We start from the raw sequence: 13,350 nt of genomic DNA on the forward strand, positions 1-13,350 counted from the left end.
CGCCTCGTCCCTCCGGGGGTGGACGGTGGAATTCGTCAGAAGCTCAAAGATTCAGCTAGCACGGGCCATCCGGCAGGGCTGAGGCGCCTCGGGCGTCTAGTGTTCCTCCCCTTTGGCTGCGGAGTGGGCCCTGAATCAGAGCTTCCAGAAGGGAACTCGACTTCAAGTTTACATTCTTCTGGATGGCTGTTCATGAGCTAAGACACGTCTTACATCATATCCCAGCAAAAAAGCGGGTGTCGAGGCATTGAGCAAACCGAAAGTCCATCAGTCAACTTAGCCTTGTCAACAGAAGGTACCGTACCTAACCCTCCAGCTGCTGTTTCCGCCTTTTTTGACATCCTGTGAGGGGCCTTAGCAGGGGTGGAGTGCGGGGAGTTCTCAGGATGGATGGCAGCAGAGCACTGGGTTAAAGATATCTGAAATGAGGTGCAGACTCAACGGCCCTATCACAGTAGATGTCTATGATCTCTGATCTGTCCAATACATCAGTTCAACATGGCGAAGACTTGATCTTCCAGGTTTCCTTACCTGGTATGATAGGCTGACTCCATTGCTACCATTTCCACCTAGATCAATACTGATATGATGACTGTACGGATATCTCCGCAGTTATGTAGAAATTGGTAAATCAATCTGGAAGGCTGAAGTACAGTCCACAGCAGATACCTTACTGACATCCCATACCTACCATGACCATATCAGTCACAGAGATACATCCTCATCCGCCACACCATCCATAGTGTGTACCTAGGTAGGTATCACTCAAAGCGACCTGCACAACAGCCATGGTGGGACTCGGCGGGTCTATCCATTGTGGGGTTACCTAACCAGCGCGCACCGGCCAGGCAGGGTCGGATGCTATGGCCTAGGCTCTTATTAGTAGTTCAGCGCCAAATGAGGCTGAAACGTTCGGCGCCCAGCCAACCAGGACGGGCCGTCTGAACGACGTCAGCGCCGGTCGGGTATGTGCACTGATACTGGCCCGTCGCCGTTCATCTCACCAACGCTTTCACTAGCCAACCGACGAGGAAAGGCATCGCAGAGACGGTCAAGCTTCGTGCCACCGAATCCATTGTCTCGCGGGCAGACGCAGAAAGATCTAGCCATGGAGACGCTTCGGGGTCTCTTCGCCAAGCCAGACCCCCAGGCCCAAGTACGTTGCGGTCTCGACAGAACGCCATACCTCGCGAGGCACCAGCATCTTTCTCTAACCCGCACCCCCGTGTTTTAGTACCGAAAATGCAACGCACTCCTCCGCCAAAACATGCGCAAGCTCGACCGCGACATCGCCCAGATCAAGGCGACCGAGGTCAAGACCAAGAACCTAATCATCGCGGCCAACAAGCGCGCCCAGCGCGGCGACCCCTCCCGGCAGAAGCAGGCCCAACGCGAGGTGCGCGACTTCGCGCGCGAGCTGATCCGCGCGCGTAAGGCCGGCGCCCGGCTCGTCACGGGCCGCGCCCAGCTGGCCAGCGTGCAGATGCAGGTCAGCGAGGCGTGGGCGCTGCGGCGCATCGAGGGTAGCATCAAGGCTAGCGTGGGCATCATGAAGGACGTCAACTCGCTGATCCGGCTGCCCGAGCTGGCCCAGACGATGCAGGAGCTGAGCGTCGAGCTGATGAAGGCCGGCATCATCGAGGAGATGGTCGGCGAGGTGCTGCCCGAGACCGATATGCTGGGCGAGGACGAGGAGGAGGCCGAAGGGGAGGTCGATAAGGTCCTAGGCGAGATTCTGAAAGATCGCATGGAGACTGCTGGGCCGTTGCCAAATGTCCCGCTGCCGCAGCAGCAGCAGGTGCCCGCGCAACAACAGCCACAGGCGGAGGAAGAGGACGAAGAGGATACCGAGGCTATGATGGATCAGATGCGGAATCGGTTGGAGGCGCTGAGGAGTTAGGCGGCATTCGCGTGCGAAGGGCGATACACGGTTAGAGGCAGGAGAGCAGGATTCGGGGACCCGGGGCATAGCGGCGTTTAAGGCGTTTGGGTTGTGGCCTGTTGTTGGCAAGTACTTTTTCCGTCTGCAAGTTCCGATATTCACGCCTGATGGTGTACCAGGTTATGTCAAGACGTGTCAGTGGCTAGAATGCAGCAGGGTCATTGCGTATCATTCTCGAAGCGTCAAGTGCTGGCATATGTGTACATGATGATCTAGAAGAACATATTGCTTCTCGTCCTCTCGGTGGCGCTACGTTCTCGCTCCGTCGGAGAACGCGGTTTTCACAGGCCGGCAAGCGTTGGCCAGCAGCTCCTGATAGCCAACAGGGAACTCAGGGCACAAAGAGACAGCAGGAGGAGCTGGCTGCCTATGTCCTATCTCCACACATTGGTGGGCTCTTCTTCCAACACCCGTCGCAAACGCACGTTGTCACGAAACCCGATATTCTGTCGCTCTTGACCGGCGCGACGCTGCCATGGACTTCCGACTGGGACACAGTTCGATTCACGGCAGCACCACCCCTTTGTAAATATTGCTTTCGTTTCCCCCATAAATGATGCAACTGCTAATGCTCAAGAGTCAGTCCCCCAACACGATACTTACAGTATTGTTGAGAGCATTGGTTCGGTATCACGAATTGTACATACATGATATAACCGACCAGAGCACATCTCGGCCCTTCCGGAACACCTTCTGCTCGCATCCCCGATATCACATTATCCGAAAGGTTCCGAGCCCTGTATCGGTCACTCTTTCACACTCACTTACTCCAACTGGAGTCTCAAGAGGTTGCCAATGGAATGACGGAGAGTAGCACTCCTTTTAGATCACCTGTGAAGCCGCCTCCTCGTTTGTTTCGCTGGTGTCCATGAAGAATCCGGGATGGTAGCAGCAGAGCGGGGAATAAGGGTTTGTCATTGGGGGATCATCTTAGTGGTGAGGGCCATGGCAACCGTGATGACGGGATCGGACAACATATTTGTCACAGTCATCATGGCGTCGCCCGATGCCTGGGCGCGTGAACGGAATGGCGCTGTGGATTTAGGGTATAGTTGTTTCAGAAGCGGGACATCTTCTCTACCAACGTTGTGGTAACGTCGTGACATCTCAACATACCAAGAGAACAGGTGTTGTGCCGCAAGTCATTGCGAATAGATGTGTCCAGGTGTCACATATGAGCTTGTCCTGGATCGTGGTTCGAAGATAGGGGCAACGGTGAGTTTGTCTTGGTCGATATCAGAATGTAGTTGACCTGGGTGTATCCGCAAAACTACCTAGGTGCTCAACTCTAAAAGGAGCTGAACCCGTGGTCCCAGTACTGCACAGTTCAGACTGTGACTGCCTCTCCCTAGGCGCTCTCGTGTCCGGGAAGTGTTTCGGCAGTTCTTCATGTTAGTGCTACTAAGTACTATAACCGGACCTGCTGTTGTTATCATCTTAGAAGCGCCAATGTAGCCCCATCCTTCAGAGTAAGTCTACACAGATCCTAGTTATTATGGTATATTTGAAGATGGCCTTTGGCTGTTTCTGAGACACTTGGCTTGAGCCGCCTGTCCCAGGAGTCGGACACCGATTCCAATAATGCATGCGACGGGCTGAAGATGAAGCACAGACAGACGCTGGATCTAGCTTTGTCTCGCTCCTTACTTCAAAAGACTGGGGGCGTGACATAGACGGTTCTCTCCATGCGGACTTCACGCTTCTGCTGCCGAAGAAGGCAGACTCACAACATGGATCCCCGTTGGGCGTTTTTCGAGTACAACTCGTCCAGCATGCATCTCCGCCATTACAGAGCGCAAGGATTCAAGGTCCTTTCGCGGACCGACAGTGATCGGGAGTTTCCGCGGTAAGCCTCATAGAGCAAACATCTTGCAAGCAAGGGACGGATCAACCGCGGTTGCTTCCCCGCTGCGCTGTGTGACGGGATATGCAGAAGCAAGCCAAGCGCTGGATCGCGATTCTGAGCTATCACATCCATTGGCCGAAAATTGTCGGCTGTAACACCTGTAACGACAGCCATGTGATAGGTCCATATTATTGAACTCTCGGTTTCCCTCGTGTGATCAAGGCAGGGGATAGGACTGATCGAAGACCCATCTAGATCGTGCTCCCCGCAGCAACAACGGCGGAAGAGGCAAACAGCTGAGAAGAAGAAAGCACCGAGGTGAAGGGAAGGAATGAAAGACGCAAAAAGGGAGACAATGTGATCAGCCCTCGATGCAGTCTTGTGCACCTCGTATACGGTATGCACCCCACGCATTGGTCCTTAGCGATTCAGCCGCCCCGAGCACCCCATCAAGGGGCATATTGTGATGTGATGCTAGGGTTCAAGAGGCGAGGTCTTCCGTGTTGTTTGCTGCACTCCGCCGATCCCCGAGTTCACACTGACTGGGGCCGTGTGATGGCATGTAACTACCATGACCGTATGTATTGATCCCGACCTAATTGCGATTCGCGCCCGCATCTAATGTGCTAGAAGTGCACATGATTCAATGTTCTGTGTACTGTGTAGTCATATCTAGCATTCATTTGGTCTTACTTGTGTTCCAGCTCCGAGGCCGCCACTGACTCACTATTCGAACAACTTGTTCTCGTCCATACCTGAAGTAATAAGAGCGCATTGGTGCGCTGTTTCCTGCCGACGGCCAGTCTCAGTAAAGAACGGAGGAAACGGAGGCACCAGCCTCTGCTGAGTCGCTGATAGCTTGTGGCAGTGTTTGCCTCGGCGTCTGGACTGGACAGCGCAGAGGAAAACGGGCCAGAACGTCGCTGCCAATGCAATGATTTGATGTATCATGTCACTCTTCCCCTAGGGGTGAGCTATCTACCTACCTAGGTATGCATTCCATTCAGCGAACACTTGTAAGTCAAAGTTCCACTCATTCTCCGGCCCCGGAGTCCACATCTCCGGCCTGACTCCGCGCGAACCGGAATCTTTGTCTCGGACGCCCACACCGGGTTGGCGGATAGGGACATCCCTAGTTACGCTGCAATCGCTGAACAGGCTACATTCTACTGTGGTATATTCCGTATACTGGACGAATTACAGGCAATGCCATCGGACGGTTGGCCCTTGTTCCAGCGGCCTCGTTTAGCCCGCAGGGGGTTGCCACCCAGGTCAGCTCTGGAAGGACACTCGTCATGAGGCACGGTTCAATGGATAATCATGGTTTCTGCTGAACGAGATATCAGACATTGTGCCAGGGTGTTCCACATGCACCGGTCCGTATATGACCTCTGTCCTACCAGACAGTCCTTGGAACCTGCCCGTTGGCGCGACACTAGGATTTCTGTTTGGCCCGCTGTGAGGGTCAAATGAGCCCGCTTCATAGCGACCTGTGAGTCTGTGACGACCCTTTGGACTTCGGAGAAAAGAAAGTACCATATGTCAGGCAAACCGCCCGCACGCCGTGTCTCAATATATCGCAGAACAATCTCGCGGGAATTGCCAACCTCGGCAGCTGCTTTTGAATATGAGGGAGAAAAAGGAAGCCTCACTCACAATCCCCTCCCCCACAGCGACACCGAACAGTCGGGAGCGGAAATGGACTCTTTTCAACGAGCGCGGGGTGGGGGCTCCAGCTCCAGCCTCCAAGCCTCCCAAAGCCTACCTCCCGCCCACGTGGTTGCGATGGAGTCCTCGGGGCTGGCTTGCATCCATCCAGCCACCGCTCCCCCACGCCGGCTCGAGGCGTGCCAAGACATGCCCCTTCGGTGGGTTTTTCCGTCGCGGATCCAGACTCTGGGAAATTCTCATCTCATCAGGGGCCTGGCACAGCGTTTTGGTCTGCGACGGAGTCGTGGGTGCGGAAGAGGGTTTCTTTACTCAAAACAGCAACCTCAGAGAAGGAAAGGAAAACCGTTAGCGTCGACGGGGAAACCGAGCCGTCGGTAGATATCCATGTCATCTCGCCGACCGCTTGGATCCTCAATTTACCGACAATGGTTACCGAAGCGACTTCAGGTTGCAATAGGATCCCAGACGCATTGCGGAAAAATTTTCGCTCGGGACAATTCTGCTTGGCCAGGCGAGCCAGGCTCGTTTTCCGGCCGAGAAGCGACCGCCGCGGAGAGCTTCCAGCTTTCCGGTTCTCAGGTTCCAGCACAACGGTTGACAGAGAAGACGGAGATTCCTTCGTTCGTCGCATCACAGGGGCACCTTGTCCAGTTTTGAATTGCTGGGACAGCTGCGCTTCGATGCCGGCTCAAGTTCCCGCCCTGGTCATTCAATCTGCAGGCTGGGACTTGCTCTCCGGGTCGCGGCAGACGTGACATGTTGGTATTTGTTCTTTTGGTGAGATTGAACCAGTTGGGACATGTGAGAATGTACAGTAAAGAGCTGATAAGAGAGGATAGATGGGGAAAAGCACTCTGCCCGTGTCTGTGTTTGCTGTTTGCTGTTCCTTTCTGGCTAGGTAATTAGCCCGGCGTGCCCGGTGCACAGTGTCCCTTGGCTCGTTTGGTTGAATGTGGATTCCTCATTGTCTCACCCTGTCCGATGGGTCCGAGCTTGGGCGCCCGGTCGCGATTCCCAAGCCCATGCCCGACTAGGGAAATGTCTACGAGGTATGAAACGGAGCTGTGCGGTACATTGATGAGGGGGCGAGACTTCATTTCAAGGCAACTCCAAGGCCGTAGCGCCTATATCGCAGACTTTGGCCGCCTGATAACCTCAGCATACCACCTTCTCTTCATGTGCGTCGCGCTATCAGGATCTGCTCTGGAATCCACCGATAAGCGGTCCAGATAACGTTATGTCGTTTCGAGTTGCCAGTGGGCCGCATAACGTCGCGGACCTTGACGGTTAATCCGGGGAAAGGTGGAAGCGGGGCCCGCTCCTTCGAGATTTGACGCTAGCGGGCGGGATCTGCCTCCCGGTTCATCTGGCGTCTTCCGTCAGCCAGTCGACTGTTCTGTTGGACTCAGGTCTGGGGAAGCGGTCAACTGAAAACAGGGCACGGTGTGCACCCAAGCGCGACAACTCATTGCGCGAATGAGCCTACTATGTAGGAGAGATTAGTCTAGACTTGTTGTTTGATGTCGATTAGCGGAGGCTGCTGGCTCAGACTGGCGACGTCCATACTCCCCGGTGATTTGCGATAACGTTACGGTGAGGCCTGCTGAGAACCAACACTGTCAACACTACCACTAGTAGTATTGCTACGAGGTGGAGTCGTTGTTTGTAGGCGCAGATTTCCCTGTCGGATGCAACTGAGCTGTCACGCATATCAACCGGCCCGGGTCCTTTACACACTGTCCGTAACATTTTTAGGATGACGGGTGATACGGGTAAGAGCAAGCATATCCGGAAGCCACATCGGAAAACTGCCGGCCTCCGCCTTTCCAGCGCGGCGATGGCCATGTTTGCAGCCAAAAGTTCGGCCGATACCATCTTGTTCTCAAACATGATCGATTATTAATGACCTTTTTTCTGTCGTCGCCGAATCCCGAAATGTAAGGTTCTTTCTCTTCGGCGGCTACCAGAAAATGCAAATCAACGTGGAATGAAGTAAGCAATACTACCACCAGATGCCGCTGTGGTTCACCAGTCTGACTCAACGCCGCAGATCGGAATTGCGCTGTCAGTCTCGTATCTACCTAAACTAAGGTCCGGTAACTACGGCTTGGTGCTACATGTATGTACTGTAGCAGATACGCAGCCCTATACGCGCACAGAAGGATTGTTATCGGCGATAGGGCTGCGCCCTCCTGCATGCAACACTATGCTCATCCGACCGTACCACATGCCGTATATGAAGTATTCCGATCCCGCCGTTGAGCAGCAAATAGCAGGCAGCGCAAAGTACCACGCGGCATGAGTACCTACGAGTAGCTATGAGTGAGTTGTTCTTAGGCACTATCTCGCGATATCCATCTCATCCTTACCTAGCGCCCCGAGCAAGCAACGAAAGACGATAAGGATAGCCTTAACTAAGGTAGTTTGAGCCCAATGTGAGGGGTCGCCCTGACGTTGACAATGCATGACACACCATTTTGCAGCCTCAGAATGCGGTGAGTGAGTTGGACAGCAGGGACGGAGCGTTGGCAGGAAAACCGGGCATGCAACTATTTTTCAAGAGCCGCCGCACCAGCGCTATCTCGTGCCCCCCAAAAAATGCAAGCTGGCGGCCACATGTTCCAGGTCTCTTTTGTTGCGAACGGTCGGCCCCGAACTTGATTAAACTACAGTCCGTTTTCATCGGGCGCCTCGCCGGTGCCGGTGCTGGAAATCGAGGACAATCAGGATTCTGGTTTGTTGGCGCCTCTACTTACCAGTTATGACTCGGGTTTGCGTTGGTGCCGGTTTGCGCGTTGGTGATAAGTCAGTTGTGCGCAAGCCATAAAGAAAGAAGCAAGCAGCCGAGTCAGGGCAATCAATTTAACGAAATAGTCAAATGTTTTGCGACAGTGCCAGTTTGTGGCTGCTCTGGGAGCAAACGGGATCCTGCGTGTCCCTTACGCCCGAGAAGAAGCAGCTCGTCATTTTTCGGGCGATGAGGCGCAAATCTGGCAGCTTTGGGCAGTGAATAGGAATAACCAAGATCACCTCCGGGAAGTTAAGACGGTCTGGGGTAACTACCAGTACCCTGTCCGTCGCCGAGACGGCTTATGGGGCCGAGCGGGACCCATGCGAATTCGTGCCGCGCGCGGGGACCTTGTCGTTCCGACGCGACGGTCCCATCGCAGCCCACAAGTATCACAGCACCGTTTATAAAACGGTGGACGCTGCTGTCCAGCGCAAGAAGCGCACCCATGCGAACCCGGCGCTCTGGATTCTGGGCTTTTTGATGAGGCATCTCCTTTTGGCCCCCTTCTGGGGAATGAGTGATGACTCGTCGTATTACGGGGCAGATGGAGGGTGATAGGCCCTCGGGTTGCCTTGTCCTACCAATGGCGATTTCAAATCCAGCGCGGAAGCAGACGTCGCAGAGGCTATGGCTGAGCACATCGTAAGCCGGTGCAAGGACGGGATGTGCGATCACTCACAGGTTGGGATGTAATGAAATGGGACGGCGGTCTGACACCGCAACTTCCTCCGTGCAGTGTGCGGTGAAGAGGTCTGTTTGTCCAAGCATCCATGGATGCCCGTGGGGGCTATCTGGACCAATCCAACACGTCCATGCGCCAGAAGAGGGCCGCGGTTGGGCAGCTGCCCAGCTGTCTACCGACGCGCTGACCTCCAGGCAGCCCGAAGCTGGTTGTGCGGGCTAAATTTGAGTCACCACCATCCCGCGGGCACGACCCGACGCCGAGCGGCGTCGGGGAGTACAAAGGTACATGTATGTATACATACCTTAGGTACCTCTTCCAAGGCAGAACTGCGATACCAGCCTTCATAAACCTTCGCGCGCCGCAACACGCCTCCCCCGTTGTCACGACTCCTTCCAACAACCCCTTGCTAGGTTTGGTTGCTTTGCTTTTCTTCGACCATCGCTTCCGTTTTGACCCCCTGACGGACTTCAACATTTAATCTGCCCCACGGCACCCTGTATCCCGGGTCACCCCTGCCTTTGCTTCCTCCTACCCGTCCACCCCACGAGCTCTTGAGGATATTAAGTCGCCTTCATCCCATCTTCCCGGAGCTTGCACCCCGAACTCTCTCGGGCACTACATCATAGTCTCGACATCATCGACGTCGACCAAAGCCGTCGTACAAGGTATCCACTTGGACCCTCACCACCCTTTCACGGCACACTACGCAATCGATCGCGACAACGCGTCGAACATAAAAGCTATGTTCGGCTCATACAGCTCATTAAGCTCGTCGAGTAGCTCCTACAACTCGGTCACATCACACAGCGTCTTGGCCAGCATGTCCTCACCCCTCGATATCGCGCCGCGCTCCTCTTCACGGCGAGGACCTGATCCGGAGTGCGCCTATCCCTCATGGCCGCGGCGCTCGTCGCTTGGTGAACACGATGCCACGGAGGAGCGGGCAACGTCATACATCCCGGACGAGGATCTCTTTCTGGACGTCTTCGAGGACGACTCTAGCAGCGTGTCTAGCCATGGCAGTGCGACCCCGATACAATCACCTCAACCGCCGGTCCTCACCGAGGCTCAACTCGCCCAGCTGCAACGGGAGCAGTTGGCCTATGAGCGCGAAGTACGGAGGATCTTGCTGGCAGAGAAGGAGATGCGGAGGAGACAGGCCGAACAGGACCACCGTCGGCGAGTGGCAAACAAGCGGCGCTCGGCCTCGTCATCATCGAAGAAGGGAAAGAGCAAGCTCACAGCCATGACTCCCATCGCCGAGGCTGAATGAAGCCACTTGTCTGCAAGTTGCAGATTCGATCTGAATCGGTATGTGCATTTCACCATTCCATCCTTGCTCAGTGTGGCACGCACAAGGAGCAGTGCATTACCCGACCTACCAATAAGGAAATTTTCACTAACACGTCACAACAGACATCAACTGTGAGCCCTGACTCATAGCCGCACATATCAACCTTGATTTTGGAAGATGCCTGGCTTTCGCACATGCATCTTTTTCGAAATTTGACCGAGGGCGGGATTCGGGAAGCGACGAAAATTACCCGAAAACATTCATGCGGCCCCTCGGCTTGAACGGTGGTGATGAGAGCGAAGATATCCGCGCATCAGTTGCCGAAACAGCACAAGCATGGAACTGGAACACGACTTTACCGGGTGCTCAGACTCCACCGCAAAAATCTTCACATGCGGAAGGGGCCCGTGAGCCGGAAACCCCACCCGATGGATCCGACAGCCCGGGGTTCTTCAGACCTGTCAAACATTCACCGCCTAGCCGTTGCACAAAACAACCTGGAAGCAGCCCCGTGCAACCGAAATCAACCGGCCGATGATATGCCGAGCATCCCCCCAGCTCCTCCCCCTTTGGGCCGAGACCTCTGCTTCTCAGTTTCGTGCCAATGGGATTCGCACAATGCGACCGTGCTGGGCGATCTGGCCTAGACTGGGCTTTGCCGCGGGCTCGGGAACCGGTTGCCGTCCCGGTTTGGCCTTTTCCCCGCCAACAAACGGAAGCGTTGCACCGAGGGATCCTTTCCACCTTATCTCTCTTTTTCCTCTTCGGGTTATCTTTCCCTCACCGACGTCCCCCTTCTCTCCCATGGCTGGGCCGAATTTTTTTTTTTTTTTTATCGCACAATCTTGTAATGCGGAGCCTATTGAGCCGCTCCGTCTTCAGCGCCATCCTCAACGGATCGGAAAAGGAGACCCTAATACTGTTTTTTCCTCTCTTCAGTTTATTTTCATACGGGACAGATCCGGCGTTTGGGGCTTGAAGCGTGCATGCATCTGCATTTGAGGGACTCGGACAGGGCAGGCATACATACCATTGGGGGATACCAAAAAGTCTGGGGGTCATTGCACTTACACGGGCACAGTACACACTGCACGCATTGGGTCCATCTGGAGTTTTGTCTTTTCCACATTTTGTTGTCAAGCATGTTGTGTTGTACTGAGCGGATACCCTTAGCGATACCCCCATTTTGTTTCCCTCTTGTCGCCTACGTATCTAAGGCATAGTTATTAGCGTTATGAGTGTGCGTCTGGGCTTGGTCTTCTAGTACTTCAAGTCCCCGTTCGTCTTAATTATCATCAGTATCAGGATGGCGTTTACAGATAGTAGTCTCCAACTTGATGGTCACCAGCACCTCCTCAAGCCTATTCCGATCTCAGATTTGCTGCGTGATGTTCTTCATGTGTGACCAGTTGGCCGACTTGACGTGTCTCCCTCTACGCGATATGGCTAAGGCTGGGCAGTACGTTTGCGAACTGCGTTCCTAATCAGCATGCTCCCGCTGCCATGGGATCGAACCTTGGTTTCAAGTCATGAGCGCCGACATGTAACAGTAGTCGACCCATCGCAAGTGCTCTCTTAAAGAAAAAAGCTCCGGATATCCGTCACTATGCAAGACGAGTTGCCCCCATAGAACGTACTCATCGTTAGAGCCTCGTTGTGGTCGCTGCCTCGGACGATACTCTTGTGACGATTACTTCCTAAGTACCTTACTTGTGCTTCGTCGATGCGGAGCGAGCAGATAGAGAGCGAGTCGTGAGACTAAGCGGCTAATGGGAAGGCATTCAATCTCAGGGTCCTAGAACTGTCGAAACGATGGAGGTTGGTTTACTCCTTGGCAACATCTTATGTCTTTGCTGTGCAGCCCTCAAGGTTGGAATGTTGCCAGCCGCTGCATCCCCCATGATCCGAATGTTTGCCAAAAAAGGGAAATGAAGCTTGATGGGAATATGCCGGGAGAAGCTGGGATATCATAGGGGCGTTACGTACTCTGGCCCAACGGATTGCTAGTCTAGCATACGGCAGCTTGGTAGGAATGGAAGACCCGGGCTGCTGCTGACGTCGAACTCTGGCTCGGCCCCGATATACAACGATTTTGAGCGTCTCGAACAAGTGTTGGGAAATGGCAACGCTAGGAACGTCCTTCGACAAACTGGGCTCTAACACTTATTCACCCTTCCCACGAATACCTTACATGCCTCGCTCTAGCCCGATCTACCGGACCCCTTATCCTTTGACTCTTTAGCTTCCACGAGCACCAGATCAGCGTTCCTGCTTGCTAGAGGTTGCACAACACGATGATGAGATCAATGCATTCCAGTCATGCTCCCTCTTCTCACGAATCACCGTTGCTCTATCCGCCAGTAAGCTAGCTACCCATCTAACGCCGAATTCACCCATGGGACTCACCACCAGGCCATATCACAGAGAGTAGAGACTCCGAGTTACTAGCTGCCAGGCCAAGTGTATATACTTCACGCTCACTTTACGCCTATCCATACGAAGTTGGTTGTGTGAACTTCTTGGCTGTCCTTAGACGGGATGACCGCTATCACTGTGTCGTTCGATTCTGTGAGTAAATAGTTCATGACCTTGCCCGGCCCGTTATCTTGCGTTGAACTTACGGATATGCTATGGATGACTACGATAGTGAATGGCATAATCAATTCTTCCTGAGCAAAGGATTGATTGGAAATAGTTGAACAGCAGTACAGGGATAAGATAGTAACATCTGATAGCAACCATCGAGCGCCTCGGCTGTGATACAGAGCCTGCAGTCTACCGTCTCCAGTAGCTGCGTAAAGCGTATGGCGATGTCTACTCGGTTACATAAAACCGGTGCTGCCCATCGTCATCTTAGGAGTGATAAAGGGCGACGTGTACGAGTTGGTTTTATGCTTCAATCTAAAGGGCCAGGGGTGAACACTAGTTCGGTGTGTTGCTGAACTTGTTTCGCTTCCTGCTTCTGAGTCTGCGAACTCGTCGTCCTTGGTCCATGGTGGCACCGCGGCAGCATTGAGTACCTGGTACTCACCACCTGCGTAGTAACTGAGATTTTGAAGAGATCTAGTACTAGTACTAGCACATACAATACATATACATACATATATACTTGGGCGGATTC

At 53.9% G+C, this 13,350-nt stretch overlaps 3 protein-coding genes across 3 annotated transcripts; all 3 read left to right on the forward strand.

Annotated features, from left to right (window-relative positions):
• Positions 1–915: 915 nt before the first annotated feature.
• Positions 916–2,178, forward strand: B0T15DRAFT_536144 (Snf7-domain-containing protein). Its single transcript, XM_062869537.1, has 3 exons — positions 916–965; positions 1,020–1,156; positions 1,235–2,178. Exons 2-3 carry the CDS (start codon positions 1,109–1,111, stop codon positions 1,898–1,900), a joined length of 714 nt encoding a protein of 237 aa, XP_062720104.1. The 5' UTR covers positions 916–965; positions 1,020–1,108; the 3' UTR covers positions 1,901–2,178.
• Positions 2,179–5,077: 2,899 nt separating this feature from the next.
• B0T15DRAFT_236882 (uncharacterized protein) lies at positions 5,078–6,358 on the forward strand. The gene is made up of 3 exons (XM_062863023.1): positions 5,078–5,656; positions 5,721–6,236; positions 6,299–6,358. The coding sequence occupies exons 1-2, from the start codon at positions 5,416–5,418 to the stop codon at positions 6,212–6,214; spliced, it is 735 nt and encodes a 244-aa protein (XP_062720105.1). The 5' UTR covers positions 5,078–5,415; the 3' UTR covers positions 6,215–6,236; positions 6,299–6,358.
• A 3,185-nt stretch (positions 6,359–9,543) lies between these two features.
• Positions 9,544–10,538, forward strand: B0T15DRAFT_236938 (uncharacterized protein). The gene is made up of 2 exons (XM_062863024.1): positions 9,544–10,246; positions 10,352–10,538. The coding sequence occupies exon 1, from the start codon at positions 9,678–9,680 to the stop codon at positions 10,206–10,208; it is 531 nt and encodes a 176-aa protein (XP_062720106.1). The 5' UTR covers positions 9,544–9,677; the 3' UTR covers positions 10,209–10,246; positions 10,352–10,538.
• Positions 10,539–13,350: the final 2,812 nt, after the last annotated feature.

Source organism: Chaetomium strumarium, assembly GCF_033439665.1.
Source record: "Chaetomium strumarium strain CBS 333.67 chromosome Unknown B0T15scaffold_5, whole genome shotgun sequence".
Classification (NCBI taxonomy): Eukaryota; Fungi; Ascomycota; class Sordariomycetes; order Sordariales; family Chaetomiaceae; genus Chaetomium; species Chaetomium strumarium.

Bases quoted from the DNA above. Each gene is read 5' to 3' on its own strand.
- B0T15DRAFT_536144 (XM_062869537.1), top strand. From the start codon at position 1,109: ATGGAGACGCTTCGGGGTCTCTTCGCCAAGCCAGACCCCCAGGCCCAA. The intron at 1,157-1,234 runs GTACGTTGCGGT...CCCGTGTTTTAG, and splicing joins AGCCAGACCCCCAGGCCCAA to TACCGAAAATGCAACGCACT.
- B0T15DRAFT_236882 (XM_062863023.1), top strand. From the start codon at position 5,416: ATGAGGGAGAAAAAGGAAGCCTCACTCACAATCCCCTCCCCCACAGCG. The intron at 5,657-5,720 runs GTGGGTTTTTCC...GGCCTGGCACAG, and splicing joins TGCCAAGACATGCCCCTTCG to CGTTTTGGTCTGCGACGGAG.
- B0T15DRAFT_236938 (XM_062863024.1), top strand. From the start codon at position 9,678: ATGTTCGGCTCATACAGCTCATTAAGCTCGTCGAGTAGCTCCTACAAC.